Here is a 20,009-nt window from a genome sequence, read left to right on the forward strand (position 1 = left end):
GTCATCATAATTGTACAAGTAGATGGATATATTATTGGGAGATGGTATCATATGTATCTTCCTTGAGGGGACCTCAGAGAGTCTTACCTGTTTTTTACAAGGAAGATACCTTTCTGTAGCTCAGTTGATATCATTTAGAGCAACAGAGATATTTTCTTTTGTGTGGCTTGATCACTAGCCTAATGTTAATTGCATTACAAACCAACCTGTGAGTCCACATGATTGAGAGCATTCTGACCAAGGCGACCAGTCCGAAAGCTGACAGTTCAAAGGGCATTCCACCATGCAGGATGTGTTCATTTGCCAGTTCTTCTCCAGGCCAAGCTGAAAGAGCAGAGATAGATATGTTTGTATAGGCCGGGAGACAGGACCTTGAGAGCTGTCAGTGGAGAAAGGAATGACAAGAGAGGAAAAAAGTGGAAGAGGAAAGAACAGAAGAGAGCATAGAGAGCAGTGGAGACGTGGAGACAAGAGAGAAGAAGAGGAGACTGGAGAAAGGCGGAGGGGATGAGAGAAAAGGAGCAAAGGTAGCTGCCTGGCATAGGGGAAAGTCACCAGAAAGACAATGTTCCTAAATATTACGATTACAGTCAACCAAAAAAAGTAAGAGCCAAGGACAGAAAGTGAATTCAGGGGCATACTGATTCTATACAACTAGCTATGTACTGTCTAACATTTTCCCAGGGAACTCCTACAGTTGATAAACCCCTTCGGTAATGTGACAGGATACAAGATCAACTCAAAAAAAAAATCAGTAGCCCTCCTATATATATAAATGATAAAAAAGCCGAGAAAGAAATCAGAGAAACCTCAACATTCACAATAGCCACAAATAACATAAAATATCTTGGGGTAACACTAACAAAAGAAGTGAAAGACCTGTTCAACAAGAACTTTAAGTCTTTGAAGAAAGAAATTGATGAAGGTATCAGATTATGGAAAGATCTCCCATGTTCTTGGATAGGTAGGATCAATATAATAAAAATGGTAATCCTACCAAAAGCAATCTACAGACACAATGCAATCCCCATAAAAATCCTAACACAATTCTTCACAGATCTTGAAAGAACAATACTCAACTTCATATGGAAAAATGAAAGACCCAGGATAGCCAAAACAACCCTGTATAATAAAGGAGCTTTCAGAGGCATCACTATCCCCAACATCAAGCTCTATTATAGAGCTACAGTAATAAAGACAGCTTGGTATTGGCATAAAAACAGACAGGTTGGCCAATGTAATTGAATTAAAGATCCGGATATTAATCTACACAGCTTTGAACACCCGATTTTTGAGAAAGAAGCTAAAATTATACAATAGAAAAAAAAGAAAGCATCTTCAACGAATGGTGCTGTCATAACTGGATGTCAACATGTAGAAGAATGCAAATAGATCCATACCTATCCCCACACATAACTTTTTCCATAAGTAATGAAAAAATAGAATTAATCTAAAAATTAGTTGAAAGTTCCTAAGTGAAAAATAAAGGAGTATAGATGAAACGGCTTTGTAACATTTCAAAACTCAAAATATCGCCAAAATACAGACCTATAATTTTATCTTCTTGGTGTTATTTATCTTTTATGTAGACACATTAAGCTGATTAACCAAATGGCTTTAAAGACAAACTGCCACTTAAAACCAAAGATAGAATGTACTGAAAAAAACAAAACAAAACCATAGACCAATTTGGGAGCTGGAGTGTAGCTCAGTGACAGAGCATAGGGCTACTATCCTGAAGGCTCTGAATTTAGTCTCCTGCACCGAAAATGAATGAATGAATGAGTGAATTAAATTAAAGTCTCATAACGATTTTTAAAAACTACATGAGGGTGAAGAGATAAATCTTGGGGTGATATAGTGAATGTAATGTGAAATATTAATGATATGCTGTAGTTTCAGGAGGGAGTGTTTAACATAGAATCATCTGTTACTAACTTACTACATTAGACAGCGTTTTGGCTATCCATTAATTACACTTTTAAACTCTGTTTCTTTCTCGTGATATTTATTTCATCTTTTTACTCTCTTTGTTCCTCTGTCCTTCAATCATCTTTTTCCCTGTGCTTGTGTGTTTGTCTATATCTATCTATCTATCTATCTATCTATCTATCTATCTATCTATCTATCTATCTATCTATCTATCTGCCTATCTATATGCCTATCTATCATCTATCTATCTATCTATCTATCTATCTATCTATCTATCTATCTCCATCCAAGTATATCATCTGCCCAAATCAATACATCTATTCATGTAAACATGTTTCTAAGTAAATTTTAATAATCTATTTAGGTTTTAAAGAAAAGAAAATGAGACACAATGACTAGGTATCAAATGAGTTAAAAAAAAAAGTCAAAACCACCAAAGGGGAAAATGCACTACGTAAACACAAGTGAATTTAACCCTAACTTTCCTCTTTGTTGGGCAGTAATGGCACATTTCTTTGTGCCTATTAAGGAAGCAGCAGGAGTTACCTACCACTGCGGAATGTAATGCAGGGTTTGCACAGGGGTTGGTAGGTAGGTGGTCTGACCATTGTTTACAAAGATAGCACAGTTTGCAGAGCCAGCTGGACTCCCAGGGATGTATAAAATGGTGTGTGTGCTGTTTAATTCCCACCTGACTAGCTCAGGTTTCCCTAAAGACAGTATTTGCCAGGATGTTTGGATTTGAACCTGCATTGTCGCTGCAGACTTCATATTACATGAAGTAGTTTAAGATAGTCTTGAATGCGTTGGGCTCACCTTTCATAGAGGTCTCATTTCATGTTCTTGTAAGGAGGGGACTTCGCCTGCACTGGCACTCACCAGCAGCTTGTGTTTGATCACAGACCACTCTCTGGGAAGGTTGTGGTTGTTATAATAATCTCCACTCACAAAAGTGCTATTTATTGTTGGTTATTTTGCTTAAATGGTATTAGTTTAAAAACTCATATTTAACTTACTTTGACATAACATGTGAATAGGTTGACTCATGGCCCATGGTTTTAGTTGTAGGCATTTATTAACTAAACAACTTGATGTTTTTAGAGTATCTGAAAGTCTCCCCTATAGACAGAGATGTAAGGAAGTTAAGGTTTGGACAATGGCACTAAGTGGATTCAAATAGTTCTGCTGATGGCTTTCCCTTCAGAGTTCACACGATTCTGTTTCAGATCTACTGAAGCACTTAGTCTGAAAATGACCTTGTGGATTGCAGAAGCACAGGGAGCTAAACAACAGGAATATCATTGCCATTGTGGTTTGGAACTCAGACAAAACTCACTGAAAGGTGCAGCTTTATGAAAAGAAATGTCAGTTACATGTTTCTCTACTGCTCATAAGGTTATAGCTAAGAGGGATGATATTACTTTCATTCAACGGTTAACTATAAACCACAGTTTTTTCTCAGCCTTAGATATAACGGTGACAGACTTCATTCCTTTGCTTGAACGTTAGGCTTTCTTCATGACCTAAGTACGTAGATTCTCGCAGCTGGGTAGCAGATATTAATATCGAAATCTGCTCTGAAGCTGCGTGTGATCAATGTTTAGCAACAGAAAGAATAAATGACGGCTCTTGGCAGGTGTCCAAGCTCTGCACCCAATTCACATGAAATTACAAAAGATGATGAGTGGTCTGATTAAGATTTATTGCCTTTATTCACCTTGATTGCTTATTGTTTCCTAAGCATTTCTTCCAGAATGGCCTAATTAGCATACCTTTGAGCTCCAAGCTGAAAAGAATACAGGAAATTATTTGTGGAAAGGAGTAGTGTGGATGCTGTCTCTTTTCGAGAGGCACTAAACAGTCTGTGAAAACAGCTGTTGGCCGTGCACTGTGTGGCGCACTTGTCACTAGGCTCCATGTGAATCTGAACCATTAGGGAAGAATTTCCTGCAAAAATAATCACAGCACTCACCCACCTCTTCACAATATTTCAGGTCAACGGACTTGCCATCACTTCGAACACAGTCCAGCATCCTTGTTTTAATGCCGTTTCCACAAACCGCCTTTTCACTCAGCTGACATGTGCTCCAGTCTGAACAGAAAACGCCCATCAGAACAGGAGGCGATGCACGAGCAGATTTTCCGACGAAGCTCTGATGACCCGAATCCCATACCTAATTCACAACTGCTTCCTAAGCCACACAATCCATCACCCCACATGCAGAGCATATGGGTCCCAGCATTGAACATATTAGGAGTCAATGGAATTGCTGCGGTTGCACATAGCAGTGGGGATTATTCTTTAAGGCAGATGTCTGCTTACTTGATAATCTTGACAGCTAGCTATTGAGTGATATTGTAAAAACGGCTTTGCTCTATTGATCAACATCATTTCAAAACATTTTTTTAAGAACAGTAGAACTTAAAAATTTACTATTATGTCTCTTTCAGCAAAGTCAGCATAGTTTTAATTGATATAACTATACAGAGTATGCATATATGCTATGTATAGGTAACGACATAGTTATATATATATTAGTACTCTATGTAGTTCTAGTTTCATAATGTACTTCATTTATTTCTGTAAGTAGGATGTTTCAAAAAACGCAAACTCATTTATTTTGTAAATAACTTCAGCATATTTATTAAACTCCCTTATTTGTATCTTTTGTGAAAATCGTTCTTCCATCTTTCTCTACGCTAGAACTACATAACCTAGACAACTTTGATTTCCTTTGTGTCATCAAAACAAATCATAGGGAAAACTAAAGAGACAGAAGCCAATGTGACTGTTGTTTCTTTTTTCAATTTCTTGAGCTTATTTCATTGTGGAATTCACTTGGGGAACATCCAAGTTAGCTTTGATGCTGTACCAAACCAAAGGAACAAATGAAATTGTTTTGATGTGTATGCTTTGATAGTATTAAATAAAATTAATGAAACAAATGCAATTTATTACAAGTCTACTTTTTTGAACATTAATTTTTAAGATTACAGAATTTTACATCATGTGAATGTTGTTCATAAATGTCCCTGTACCACAACAATTATTTATGTTGATGTTGTTAAGTATCAAACATCTGCTAAAAAAGAAAACATATTTGTACCCTTCCAAAGTGGGAGAAGGTTTTAAGGATTGTCTTTAATATTTACCACCTACTATGAAAATTTAGTCTTTGTGATACTTGCATTCTCTATATTTTGATGTTTACCAAAATATAAACCAGCTAACTATTTCTTCATGTTGTTATTTCTCAGAGTGTAGGCTGTGTCTTCAAATGGCACACAGCGTAGCTGGCCTAGGCAGATGAGACTGCCTGGAGCAGCTTTACATGGGACTGTACCCCAGACTCTGTGAAGACAAGATGACGTGCTTACCTGTGACATTGTAGTCATAGTGGTAGCAGTTTTTGTTCAGACTACAGGGCTCCTTCTCCACAGCATCAGGGCAGACTCGTCCTTCATCAGCAGGCTGTCTGATAGGCTCAGCTGACCTTTGCCGGGAACCACTTGGATTGCAAGGCTTACAAAGAACAATATCATTTTTCAGAAAGATAAACTCAGCCTACAAAAGTTAGCATGTTACTGGGGGTGGCAGTAGAGCACTTAATTCATTGACTAATTTGAACAAGTCAGTAAACTTCATTATGTTTCAGAGTTTTCATATGTAAAATGTTAAGTGTTGACTAAGAGTCTGATGTCTCATCCTAGCTAGAATATGCTTAAGTCATTACCTCATAGCTATATAAACACATTCATATGGCCATATTTAGCAACAAAGAATGTTAATCCCATATGTTATAATGATTTAAGGTATATGTATAAAAGTGTATATGTGTGTATGCATATTTGCACCCATGTGATGTGTGTTAATTGACATAAACCAATTTAATGGTGACTTCACATAATTCTCTAGGTATTATGACTTTTATTTTCTTAATGCATACATTCATATAATCAATTTAGCATTTATAGCGTGGCTGGCTATTTTCTTCCTGGTGCAGCTTTCTGAAAACATGTGCCTTCTAAGAGTAGAAAGGAACAATTTTGGATTTCTTAGGCTTTAAGTAGTTATTGCCCTGTTCTTTGATCTCACTATATTTTGATCATGTCACTGAAGCAACACTTTTTGTATTTAGAGAATGCAAGTCATATAAAGGTCCTGCTACCATCTTCAGTGTTAGCACATTGAAAAAATTTCTGTCTTCTCTTCTCTATATTCTTTGAACACAACAGTTCTTTGCACACAGTAAACGCTTTGTATTTATTTTTGAATGTCTTGGATGAAACAAAGTAACATATTTGTACCCTTCCAAAAGGCACACCTATTCAGCTAGCTGAATTTTCATCTCATTTCAAAATTTCTTTTGGCAAATGCTCAAGAAAACAAAGCATGCTTCATTAACTCTTTCTTGTTACACATGGTAGAACTCAATATTTCTCTAAGATGGTTACTTACGGATATTTAAAACAGAACCCAGATGGACATATTTCCTGTTTGGTGGTTCCTATTACTCCTGCTAAGGGATTTAAGAAACAGCCCAAGTTCAACAGCCTCTTTATACAAGCTGAATATTCTTTTAACACAATCTCTGATGTTAAGAATTCCATCATTGAAAATAGAATCAGACACTGTAGTATACAATTCACTGCAGAATTAAAACGGGAATTCATTTGCAGACTCTCATCAAGGCTGGAGTCTTCACCCTTATTTCAATACCTGTTCAATTCATATATTGGATCTGTTTGTTTCTAAACAGTCAATTGGTTTCCAGTTGGCATTTTAACCACATTAGCACAGAGATTAAAAAGGCAAATCTCCTTGGAAAACACAGACTATGAACTTGCCTGAAGTGGCCCTTTACTGTAATTTGAGCAATTTAATACTAGGTGTATCTTTCCAGCTTTTTTCACATTGTTTTTTGCAGCTGTGCAGGGCTAAGATAACTGTGCTGGGTAGTTTTATGTCAATTTGACACAGGCTAGTGTCATCTGAGAGGAGGAAACCCCAATTAAGACATTGCTTCCATAAAAGTGGGATGTAGGCAAGCTGGTAGAGTTTTTTCCTTAATTAATGATTAACATTGGAAGGCCCATCCCATTGTGGGTGGTGGAAATCTGGGCTTGTACTCCTGGGTGCTACAAGAAAGCAGTATGAGCAAGTAGGAGGGAGCAAGCCACTGACTTCGGTATCAGTTCCTGTTTTCAGGTTCCTGTCCTTCATGAGTGCCTGTCATCACTGCTTTTAATACAGATATATGGAAATGGGAATACAATAAACGCTTCCCTCCCCAAGACACTTTTGGTCATGATGTTTCATCAGGCGATAGAACGCTAAATAAGACACTAACTTTTCTGCACATTGTTTCAAGTGATTTTCTTCCTCTGGTTGGGTCTAAGGCCCCCACTGCTATTGAAATCTAGAGTTCTGTCTGATGTGAACTCACTTGGCTTCGTAGGAGTCGGAAAGCACAGACTATGTATAAAAATCAGGATGTGATAGCTGTTCTTGTTGCCAATTTAACTACATCTGGAATGAACTAAAACCCAAATGACTGGGCACATCTGTGAGGATTTTTTTTTTCTTAATTATATCATTTGAAGTGGGAAGATACACCTTTAATCCAGATCTTGGAAGTGGGAAGATACAGCTTTTTTTTTGGGGGGGGGGGTTTCGAGACAGGGTTTCTCTGTGGTTTTGGAGCCTGTCCTGGAACTAGCCCTTGTAGACCAGGCTGGTCTCGAACTCACAGAGATCCACCTGACTCTGCCTCCCAAGTGCTGGGATTAAAGGCGTGCGCCACCACCGCCCGGCAAGATACAGCTTTAATACATATTTTTTGAGGTGCGAAGATCTGCCTTTAATAGGGGCCACACCTTCTGTTTGCAGCCTATATAAAGGATCTGGAAGAAGGACACTCTGTCTGCTTGCTTACAAGCATGCAAGCTCCTGCTAGCAAGTCCACTCGTTCCCTGCTTTGGGATTCTGGCACATGCTGAAGGTCAGCTGAGATAGTCAGCCTCTTGGACTGAGCAATTCCTGGATTCTTGGACCTCAGTTGATAGACAGCCACTGTTGGATTAACTGGACCACAGCCTGTAAACCTGATAAATCTCGTTCCCCAAATAGGTAAGCTCTGTAACTTGCTCCTGTAGAGAACCCTGACTGATCCACACAGGTGAGCTACCTTTACAAGGGAAGTAACATTCCCAGTCCCTTCTGTGAGATAGGCACTAACAAGAAGTGGTTCCAAGAAGAAGTGTTCAGGGAGGGTGCAGTTTGGGTATGCGATCGTTTTCTTCTCACGATTTTCAGAGATTTTCACAGTAGATTCCACAGATGAAATTCAAGTTGTCACACATCCTATTACAACACTGTTCTATTGTAAAATAGATGCTGTTGCACTCACTGGCTGTTTTTGAACTCAGTGACAGGGAATCTAACATCAGGCACAGTGAACAGAAACTATGATTGTTTGGTTTCTATTTTAAATGTTCACAAACAATCATCTTCGAATATTTGAGGTCTCACCATGTGTAGCCTTCTTCCTGCTCAGTATCTTTCTCAGGATCCTTTACTTCCTGGGGTTATCACGCCTGCTGGAGCACTCCCCGTGTGCAAAAGAGTGTTCCTACTGTTTAAACTAAGCAGATTTGACCAGAAGCAAGGGCTATCAAGTGGATACCACTAAAGTCCCTCCGCTAGAATTTCATTCTTCTCTCACTTTCACTACAGGGAATCCTTAGGACCATTGCAGTTTTTAACCTTCTGTGCAATCTGTAAGGCCAGTTGAAGGCACCACAAGCTGGTTTAGGAGTGTAGTTGAAAGGAGCAAAGGAGCAAAAGGTTGGCAAGAAGGCAAGTTGTTGTAGAGACAATGCTGAATTTCCATTACTTACCCATACAAGGAAGTGGCCAAGAAAGCACACCTTGCTTTTTAAAACAAGACTCATTGCTTTTACAATGAATATTTAAAAAAAAAAAGGTTTTTGAGTTAAATAATTAAAAAAAAAATCTTCAAAAATTAAGCAAACTACAATTTAACCAAATGCTAATAATCTCACCAAGGCACACTGGGTCCACGGCCCCCACTCAGATATCACACAGTCTTCAGGGCATGGGAGTTTACATTCTCTTGAGCCCAGGGGCATATCTTCTGGGTCGCACAGGTAATCCTCTGCATGTTCAGAAGGGCCGTCAGCGGTATTCTGCATGCATCTGAAAGTAAACATGCACACCAGCAAAGAAACCAGGACAATTAGAATGACAGCCAGCACACAGGATGGGTAGTTCTCATTAAGACACCAAACATAGCTAGTACTTCTTTAAGATTAAAAAAATGCTGATATGCATGTTCAGAATACTTTAATAAGATAGTTTCAGTGCCCTGGTAAATGGTATCCAGTTTCCTTGCAAGGGAAATGATATTTTTACACCCATTTGTGAGATGTGTGAGACAGGAACAACTGAAAAATGATCCAAAGAGATTCTGAAAGAAGATACTCTTGACTCATAAGTGATGGGGGCTTAAGTACAGTGCAATATTCACACAAAATGCTTCATTAGGTCATTTCCAAGATAAGGCATTTATCAGTTTTTGTCATTTAGAAATTAATTTTAGCTGCCAGCAAGAATACTCTGAACCAAACCTGAAGAACTGATTTCAGTTCCTAGAAGTCATTAGGAAAGAAAAAAAACTAATCCCTGCAAACTATCCTCTACATGGGCCATGTGACATGTGTGTGTGTTTCTGTGTGTGTGAGAGAGAGACATTGAGTGTATGACATGTGTGTCTGTGTGATTGTATGTGTATGTGGTTTTGCGTGTGTGTGTGTGTATGTAGTTGTATGATTGTTTGTGTGTGCTGTGTTAGACATGTGTGGCATATGTGTATACAAATAAATGAAGAGAAATAGTTTTAAAAGCCATTAAAAAGACAATTTTAGTTCTCATCTGCTAACTTGAAAAGAAAGCCAGAAACCAGAAGAAAATTCTAATTAGAATGGCATGACTTCTCCAGAAAGTGTGGTTATTTGATCTTACACCATGATTTATTCTTAATTGCTAGTTTTGCTTTTATTAGAAAAAATTTAAATATTAGTTCATACTATTTCATTATGGACAATCAAGAATTCCTCTTTACTGATCTCTTGAGAAGCTAATTAATGTGGATTCCCTTTACCTTAGTTAATAATCTCTGTGAACTTTCATAGTGGCAGAGAAAACACTGATCTTTGATCTATAATGTAGAAAAGGTCAATGAAATTAATGGGTTCAGGAAGGGAGGTGCCTATGGGAAGATTAAGAGGAAGATGGGTTCTTAAACCTCCTGAGCCGTGTTTCAGAAGTTGGCTGAGTCATGCCATACTTATATGCCTGCCATTTCATCTTTGCTCAGAGATTTCTAGTAGGAAGGACACTGTGTCTTTAAAAATATGCCCTGAATAATTGTTCATTAATAATCGCCGATACTAAATTTAAGAAAAATGTTTCTATTAAGTGAGACACCTTGAAAACTTGGAAAACCGTCAATAATAGCATTTTGATTGGACATGCAAGCTAAAAAAATCTATAAATACTGATCTCTGTGATTTTTCAAAAAATTATTCACAAAATTAATTAGCAGATATTTGATGATTTAATTGTTGAAACATTAAATTATGAATTTATTTAAAGGGCTTTTAGTTATATAGGAAAAGTTTATCTTCAGTGGCATTCTAAAAATATTCTTTTGACAGTGGTCTGGCAAAAACATTGAAGACAAAGCATTTCCACATCCAGAATGTGGAATTGATGCTGAGATCACAGTCTTAGCAGATATTGATGCAGCACACAGGATTAACTTGTAATATTGCCTATTGATCCAAGTTAAGAAGATATGTCCGATACCCTAATAGGTAGCTATACAATACAACTTTATTGGTAAAGACTTTTATCTTTCTTAATTTTGTATTGTAAAAGTAACTCAAAATTCAGAATAAATAATAAACTGCAAATTTACTACTCAGGGATAACTTCTCTTAACAAACTTGATTTGTTTTAAGACAAATTATTATTTTGTAAACACATTTCCATTCCACAAAATAGAAACAAACTCTACCTACCAAGATGTTTGTTTTATTTGGCATGAACATTTTTTTTCAATCTAAAATTCAGAATAGATACTTGAATTAAACTTAAGCCCAAATAAAAGCTTTAAGTTTGCTTCTTTCTTAGCCTTGTCCTTTCTATTCTAACGAGCAATAATAGCTGTTTGAGAAGACTGATGTATGTTAGAAACACAGACTGCGGGGCCACTTTGGAGGTGAGAGACTCATTACAGACATGGAAATACAGGATGCATTGCCTTGCACGGATGGAACACAACTGCTCCAGGAACAGCAACTAAAACGGCCTCTTTTTATTTGTATCGTCACTATGTGCATAAAATTGCAAAAACAAAAATGCCATTGACAGCGTGCCCTTTCCTTTGCCTCGCGTCTTTGAGATCATGGCTTGATTCCTAGCACAAGGGGAAGGGAAGAAAAGAAAGATGGAAAAGAAGAAAAAGAGAAGGGAAGGAGTGAGGGAGGGAGATGGTAAGAAGGAAGGAAGCAGGGGAGAAAGGAATTCTTATTAGAAAGGACCACTTCTGTTATCCACTTCCTTATATGCCATTCCATCCTAACTGAGAAAGATTGAACATAGGTAAATACAAACCTGTTCTTTTATAGACTCATCTATCTCGACATGTCAGTCCGCATTTGCAGGACATCCTGACCCTGACTAGCAGAGGATACAGTTTGAACCCTGTGCCACTCAATCAGGGACAAACAGGCACATTATTACACGATCAGAGATCACGATCAATACTAACCTCTCTCTCTCTATTGCATCAACTTCAACACATACATTTATCTGAAAAGGTACTTTGTTTCCAAAGTGCTTGGAAACACGAAAAATAGCTATTTACAAAGAAAAAAGAATCATGTACATAACAGTTGGCAGAAAGTGCAATACATACTCTTTTTTTTAATTTATTTATTTATTGAGGATTTCTGCCTCCTCCCCACCACCGCCTCCCATTTCCCTCCCCCTCCCCCGATCAAGTCCCCCTCCCTCATCAGCTTGAAGAGCCATCAGGGTTCCCTGACCTGTGGGAAGTCCACAAACCTACGAACACCTGATTTTCGATAAAGGAGCTAAAAGTATACAATGGAAAAAAGAGAGCCTCTTCAACAAATTGTGCTGGCAAAACTGGATGTCAATCTGCAGAAGAATGAAAATAGACCCATATCTATCACCATGCACAAAAATCAAATCCAAATGGATTAAAGACCTCAATATCAGTCTGAACACACTGAACCTGATAGAAGAGAAAGTGGGAAGTACCCTACAACAGATGGGCACAGGAGATCGCTTCCTAGGTACAACCCCAGCAGCACAGACATTAAGGGCCAACCCAATTATAAAATGGGGCACTGAGCTGAACAGAGAATTCTCAACAGAAGAAGTTCAAATGGCCAAAAGACACCTAAGGTCATGCTCAACTTCCCTAGCGATCAGGGAAATGCAAATCAAGACAACTTTAACATACTCTTTTTTTTTAAATCATTTTTCACTAACAAAACAAGCAACTGACCGAAATTCTACACACAAGGGAATGATTTTTAAGTTTGGAGGGTAAAATTTTAATTTGGAAACAGAGTTATAGACAAAAAAACCCTCAGTTTTACCTTTTCATTTCCTATCTCCTCACATCCTCATCATTAGTCTAACTTTATTTTGGTCCATGGAAATTGTAAATGGGTTTTTGAGACAAACAGATTTTTTTTTATCAGAAACAAGGTTATACAAAATTTTCATATGTACAATTTTTATGGTATTAACATTAATTAAATAAAACCTTTACTGAAATATGTTGTGAGACATTATTAAATAATTCCAAAGCTTGTGATAAGTTATAGATGAGAATAAACTAATGTCTAGTTCTGGATTTATTATTATTATTTTAGACCCTTTGTGATGAAAAGAATATTCTACATTTCTGTTGTCCAACAGAACACCCACATGTGGCAGTTGAGAATATGAAATTATGAATAGTGTGATTGAAGGTATGCATTCAAAACTTTATTTATCTAGTATAAGGTGGCATTGAAATAGCCACACATGACCAGTAGCTACCCTATCACACATGATAACTGTATTCAAATAAGTGAGAGACAATACTAGCCAGAGGTTGAAGAGAAGGCTTCCTGGAGGAGATGAGAACATTCAAATGCTAGCCAGGATTACAAAAAAAAGAGCAGGAAGTCAACGCAGGGTATTTGAAAATGTGTGTTTACGACTATATTTGGCTTTTCTGGTAGGGAAGATGGCTTAGTAAGACAAGTGCTTGCCACATAAGCACGAGGATCCGGGTTCAGTTTCCAGCATTCATGTGACAAAATTAGTAGGTCCTGTAGCACACATCTGTAAGCCTAGTACTGAGGAGGTAAAGACAGGAGATCCCTGGGTCTCATCGGCACGCTCCAAGTTCAGTGAGGGACTCTAACTCAAAAATAAGGCAAGGAGTGAATGAGATAAAATACCCAGATCTCTGGCCTCCAGACACTCATGAACATATATAAAAAATTACACATGTATAAAAGAAACATATTTGACTTTTACGAAGTTGCTGAGGTTTAACATCTACACTTATCAAGCTTGCTTTCAACTTGTATTTCCAATGGTCAGCCCTGAGACATGCTACATACAAGTAGCATACATATCTAGCAGGTTGTATTTATGAATTTATATTATCTGTATATATGCATATAATATATGTATGTAACAGTAATTAATGAAAAGATAGACCATGAATTTTCAAAAGAGCATGGACCAGTATTGGGATGGTTCTAGAGGAGAAAAGGAAAGGAGATATAATTATATTATAATCTCAAAAATAAAAATTCAACTTAAAAGATGTTGTAACGTGGAGCTTTTAAAGTCAGGAACTAGAATACACAAACTGCTGCTTGAAACAGATAGTCTCAATTCCCAGGTACCCAGATTCCCTAAAACCAAAACCAACAAAAGTCTTCAGTGCAGTGGAGAAGAGGGATGCCCCGTGTTATTGCCTGTGAGATGGGAGATGATGGCCATCTTGCCTCTCGGCCATTCTCCTTGGTCTTACCTCACTTTGCGGGTCTGCACACCCTCCCCACAGTTCTCTCGCATGTTCACAAAGGTCACCTTGCAGACACCCCACGGCTCTGTAACCCATATGTACTGATTGCAGTCGCTGTGGCACGGGACGACCTCATACACCTGAAACACACATCCGGTATCTCAGGCAGTGGAATGGGAGTGGAGGTGGGTGGATGGGAGACACCTGTATCATCGCAGTTCTTATCCCATCAGCCTGGTTTCCTTCCTTCTCCTTCCTGTTCATACTCTCACTTAGTAAGAAAGATCTAGTCTAGTCAAGACGGGGAGGGTGGGCTGAGCTGCATCCCCCACCTCTTACTACACAGTGGGCATAGATCTCACCCACATTCTGGGCCGGATTCAAAACACAATTTCATAAACTGACATATAGCACATTGTATTATAGTCTTTCTGGACTATCTCTTTTGTTAAAACTTGTGTGTCTTTGTTCCTTAACCTAGGGCACTCAGGTGCTAGACACTCAGTGAAAATTTGTCAAATGAATGAATGAAATGACTATTGTAAATATATGTTTTCCAATTAAATGTAATTTAGCCAGCTTTGCATATAAATGTGTATAGTTGTAAGAATAATCATTTCTTTTTTGATACAAGAAACTAAAATGATAAATGAAAAGAAATAAACCCATCTTAAAACTAATCCTCAATCACTTGAGGTATGGAAACAAGGTCCTAAATTAATTTTACATGATGCATAGCTACAGATCCAGCTGTCAGCAGTAAGGACCTCACCAAGCACAGCCAACTGTTCGCAGTTACTGTCCACAAAGCTCTCAGTTTCAAACACAGTATATTATGTTTGTTTCAAGAATTCTAGAACAATGAAGCTACTGTGCTGTTTTCCAAAGAGAAAAATAAGTAGAAGAAATAAATGGACCATGATCTACTGCAACCAAGAATGCAATATTAAAGAAAAATATTTTAAAAATTTTCAAAGTATGTGAAAATCCAATTTTGTTTCCTATTTTACACTCTCTCACACACTATGGTATATAAAGGGTTTAGGTAATCTGTCCCAGGAAACAGATTTAAACAGTCCTTTGGAGCTATTTTTTACAATTTAGTGGACTAAAAACCAAAATAAAGCAGAAGTACCCCAGAAAAGAGAAAAATATATGCAGTGCTGGAATAAGACTGTAGCTAAACCACAGCCAGCACAGGTCCATTTGGTATGTTAAATCAGGACCATTGTCACATGGCCCAACATCGCCCAGCACTTCTAGGTAATGGACAAACTGAAATGAAGGAGACCTGCTGCTATTCCTAATCCTTTGATAGATGGATCATTATTCCTCTTTGTTGGGATAAATGCAAATTATTTCATAGTCACATCCTAATAACCATTTTCAGCCCATCATGCCTTCCTCTCTCCTTCAAGTTAAATAAGGGGTGCCATTTTCTCATCAAAGTGGGACAGGTGAAACCTACTCACTCCACCCTACAGGCCCTACAAATAAAGAAATTCTGGTAACTAAGTAAAATAAACAGGGAGTAGGCAGAGGAAAATCTAGTTGAGAAAGTAAGGATGTTTTAAGAACTCTTAAGAATCAGGTGATTGCTTACCTGTGCCTGGAGGGTGTTTGGCAGGAATGAAGAAAATGACAAGAAAAAAGAAAGAAAGGTTGAAATGTCAGTTATTTTGATAAGAGCTCACAATCTACATTTCAGTTATAAGGGCTTTAATATAAAACATCATTTTTGTAAAAGATTAGGATGTCCTACTTAGCCTTTAAATTAAAAACTTAACATGACTTAAATTTAAGATGTAGAGACAAGGATTTCACAACTAAGGAAAGGATTCTATGTGCAGGGTGACAAAGGTTCAAAAACTGAGTGGATCTCACAGCCCCTGTCATGGTAAACTGATCTGTGACTGCAGATAACTTAGGAGCCAAGTGATAAGTGGGCCGTTATCTATATATTGACCCACCTTCAAATCCATTTACCCTTTCGTCCACTTTAATCCACCCATTCACTTTTAGTGAAATAAGAACCTTCGGATTTAACCTGAGCTAGGACACAGAATCTGAGTCCACTTTCACGACTACAGACAGGTATATTTACACCGAGGAATTAATTATAGTGAAAATCTCCATGCTTTATATTTTTAAAACATTAACACACATTTTGTGTATTTTATTTTCGTGTCCATTTTATTAATACTTAAATCCCTGTTTATTTTGGAAAGTAACAGTGAAAGGGTCTTAGACTAGCGATTTGTACGGTCCAGACAACTTGGCTGTGGTCATGTGCCCTTGGAGACAGAAGTGCTCAGGCAAATGTAGAATATTAACATTACTTACTGATTCTTTGGTGCACACACATTGATGTTTTATGTGTATGTGCACATCAGCTTGTTAAGACCATGGGTCATGATTTGTTAATATTTAAATTTGTCACTGGAAAATTCAAGATTTCCTAAGTCATAAACAGGAATTCTTCTGGATCATAAATATGTCACTTCTGTATTCTGTTTCATATTCACACAGTTATAGCTTTGCAGACAAATTTCTGCTTTGGAAATGAACACTAGCAGTGTAGAAATACAAAGTATTCAATGACAAGGCAGTTCACCTGCCAGGAGATGGCGATAGCAGAGTGTATAATTTTGTCTCCATTGTCTAAATTCACCAACTTAGAAAACTTCAGACTAATTGAGAATACTTTCCGTGGACTTAATTCTTCCATGTCTTCATTTTTATTTACTTAAAATACTTCTTAATGTTTATAATTTACTTAACATAATTATATAATTATAACTAAAATTATAGCAATATAGTTAAAATTTAATAATATCTCTTAATATTTATTTACTTAAAATACTTATTTACTCTTCATGTGGTTTGCTTCTATTGTGAGCAGCAATCTTAGGTTAATCAGAAGGAAACTGCTGATAACAATGTAGTTAGAGTTTAAAATGAGACAGGCTTTGTCCCCGTGAAACAGTTTTACATATTTAAATACTTGGTTCATTTGATCATGGCTCTAATTCAAAACGCAGCATCTGCACACACTCTGCAAACTCCATTCTGTGCCAATTTAGACGCCGATCAACTGTGATAACAATTGTCTGTTCTGTTACACTTAAATTAATCACAATTCCGTCATTAAGCATTTTACTCTTTATCTCCAATAGAATACAAATAACAATCATTGGCAGCAATTAATGAAGGATGCATGCAAGCTCTGATACAGCTTCAATGTTAGAAAAGGCAGAGACTAAATTGCTAGTATATATATATATATATATATATATATATATATATTACACACACACAAATATATATATATACATGTATATGAACTTTGAGAAACTGTTTGTATTTCTTGATTTTATTTTTCATGAACTAGGTTAAAATGAATAAATAGAATTTCTCTTAATTTTAGAGGATATTCATGTCCTTTCTTTGCTTTATCTTTAGTACTTCACAACCGAAAACTCTCTCTGGGAGTCTATAGAAACCGTAAGAATCATGTGACCTTATCACCACAGTTATGCACAGTTGCATGACAGATTAAATACCTTGCCATTATTCATGAGATAGGTGCCATTTCACCTCTATGGAATTGTATACCTATCTAGACCCTTGCAGGATTCTGAATCCTCAGAGAATTCAGAGATGATATATATATTTCGAGATTTTAGATTTTAGTAAATTACACGTGATTGACTCAAACCTTATAAAAGTAGGATCGAACATATTTCTTATTCAGGAGCTGTTATTTAATTTTTGTTCATTTTGGTTAAATAATAGATCCTTGGGAATCTCAGAAATATCATACTACACTTGGGGTTAGGAAAATACCTGGTTGACATGATCCAGTTTGGGGCAAGGCCTTCCCCCATTATAAGGCTTTTCTCGCAGCCACTTGGACCGGACCTTCACGCCGCTCCCACAGGATTTGCTGCAGCGGGACCAGTTGGACCACTCGCTGAGCTTGCAGTCTGAGGGGCAGGGAATGATGCAGGCTTCTTCTATGTAACCTGAGCAAAGGGTAACAGAACAAGAAACAAGGTGCTGAGTGCCCTTTTCTGACTCTCATGAACCTTTCCAGCTCATTTAGAAGGTCCACTTTGGACTTGACAGCACATGCAAATGCAGAGATGTCTGTATCCTCAGGGACTCAAATTAAATTCTGCAGGGAAATGACACATCTACACCATGATTGTGTTAAAATAACCGCCGAGTAGCTGCCATATGATCTGCTTAGGATTCGTGCCCACCATGTTTCAATATTTCTGACTTTGTGACAGCTCTTGTTTAATTGACAGTAACCTGTCGGCTAACCATCTCACTCTCAATGCTGCCAGAATGCTGTTAAAAATCTAACGCAGATTTCTGTGACACCTTCTGTGTTAATGCCACACACCGGCAGGGCTCTGAGTCTCCAGCATTCTTCCTCAAGAAAAACCCGTCTGTCTCAATAAACATCCGAAAGAATCTATTTAATTTAGCGCCTTATGCTCCCCCTTCCTTGGAAATCAATTCTGTGGATGGAAATTGAAGGCTGTTATGCCAACAATGTGTCATATCTCCACAGCACAGTCACTATTAAAGCCACACCTCCTCGTCTTGGGTCCATTTGACTCTCTTGGAATTTTAACTGTATTAGGCATAAACCAGAAAACAAATGCAGAGGGATGATTGACAAGGTCTAGGATCTCAGGGAAAGCGATGGCGTATACTCATTCCGTCAGCCCACTAGCTAAATGAATAGTGTATAGATTTGATTTGAAACAGGCTGCTTTCTTTGATTAGTTCTTTACTACCAACTTGACATTATCAAATTATCCCTGTAAGTCTCAAGGCAAATAGATGGAAAAGCAAAATTCCTCTGGTCAAAAACCAAATGCCTGTTCTTTTTTTTTCTTCTATAATGTTGCCTTTAGAAAGAAATCAAAGTCAGTCAGCTTCACCATTTTAGATTAATGGCACAGACTAGATCATGCAAGTGACTATCATAGTCACAACCTATGAGGAGACAGGTAGATTGGAAACATTTTGAAATAAAAATATATCATAGAAATCAGCTTATGTTTTAAATTTTTGTGTATTTGCTAAGTTGTACATTTACCACCATCTAAATTGTAGGTTTCTAGATCATTTTTAAGGTCCTTTTCTGAATGTTGCCCTTCCTATCACCACTCGATAGCTACTTTTCATCTTCATATGCCAACCATATTTGCTGTTGGGCTCTACAAAATTGCCTTTTAATTGATATTTCAAATAAATGAGACCAAATAAATCAAAATCCATTTTTGTTTTTGTTTTGTTTTTTCTTAGTTTAATTTTTCAGCATATCGAGGCCGGAAAAGGCAACCCAATAGGAGGAAAAAAGTCCCAAGTGTAGACAATGGATATTCTCTAATAAACATACAACCAAACAAACAAACAAAATAAAATATTCAGATATTGATGAAATCCACCTTTTTTTTTCCTCTGTGTTTTCTTGTGCTTTGGTTTTATGTCTAGAAAATTGTCTTGGCTGTCCTGGAACTCGCTCTGTACACCAGGCTGGCTTTGAACTCATAGAAATTAGCCTATCTCTGCCTTCTGAGTGCTATGATTAAAGACATCCACAACCACTACCCAGCTTTTAAATTTCTTCTAATGACTCTGCTTGGTGTTTTTATAGTATTCGGGTCTTAAATTAATTGTATTAATTTATTTATATTTTATTTTTATGCTTTAAGTATATCTCTAATATATAAGTAAGATATGAATATTGATATCTTCAGATACAGGGAAATCAGATCATCTTTAAAGTAAGTGGCAGGTTTAGTATATAACTTTGTTACCAAATTGTCTTGGATTGAAACAATACCAAAATGCTGGCTATATTTTCTATAACACTCTCTAATTTCACCTCATAAATTGTTTAAAATG

The 20,009-nt window shown here is 37.2% G+C and overlaps 1 protein-coding gene across 1 annotated transcript in view; it reads right to left on the reverse strand.

Moving 5' to 3' along the window:
- The window catches only part of Thsd7a (thrombospondin type 1 domain containing 7A), a 402,496-nt gene that overhangs the window by 19,750 nt on the left and 362,737 nt on the right, over positions 1 to 20,009 (reverse strand). The window contains exons 14-20 of the mRNA XM_013352455.2: positions 17,928 to 18,106; positions 15,685 to 15,690; positions 14,088 to 14,221; positions 8,998 to 9,151; positions 5,311 to 5,455; positions 3,909 to 4,024; positions 207 to 324 (exon numbers count right to left, since the gene is read on the reverse strand). Coding sequence (XP_013207909.2) covers positions 207 to 324; positions 3,909 to 4,024; positions 5,311 to 5,455; positions 8,998 to 9,151; positions 14,088 to 14,221; positions 15,685 to 15,690; positions 17,928 to 18,106 — 852 coding nt within the window. The remainder of the gene's footprint in view (positions 1 to 206; positions 325 to 3,908; positions 4,025 to 5,310; positions 5,456 to 8,997; positions 9,152 to 14,087; positions 14,222 to 15,684; positions 15,691 to 17,927; positions 18,107 to 20,009) is intronic.

Source organism: Microtus ochrogaster, linkage group LG10 (genome assembly GCF_000317375.1).
Source record: "Microtus ochrogaster isolate Prairie Vole_2 linkage group LG10, MicOch1.0, whole genome shotgun sequence".
Taxonomy (NCBI): domain Eukaryota; kingdom Metazoa; phylum Chordata; class Mammalia; order Rodentia; family Cricetidae; genus Microtus; species Microtus ochrogaster.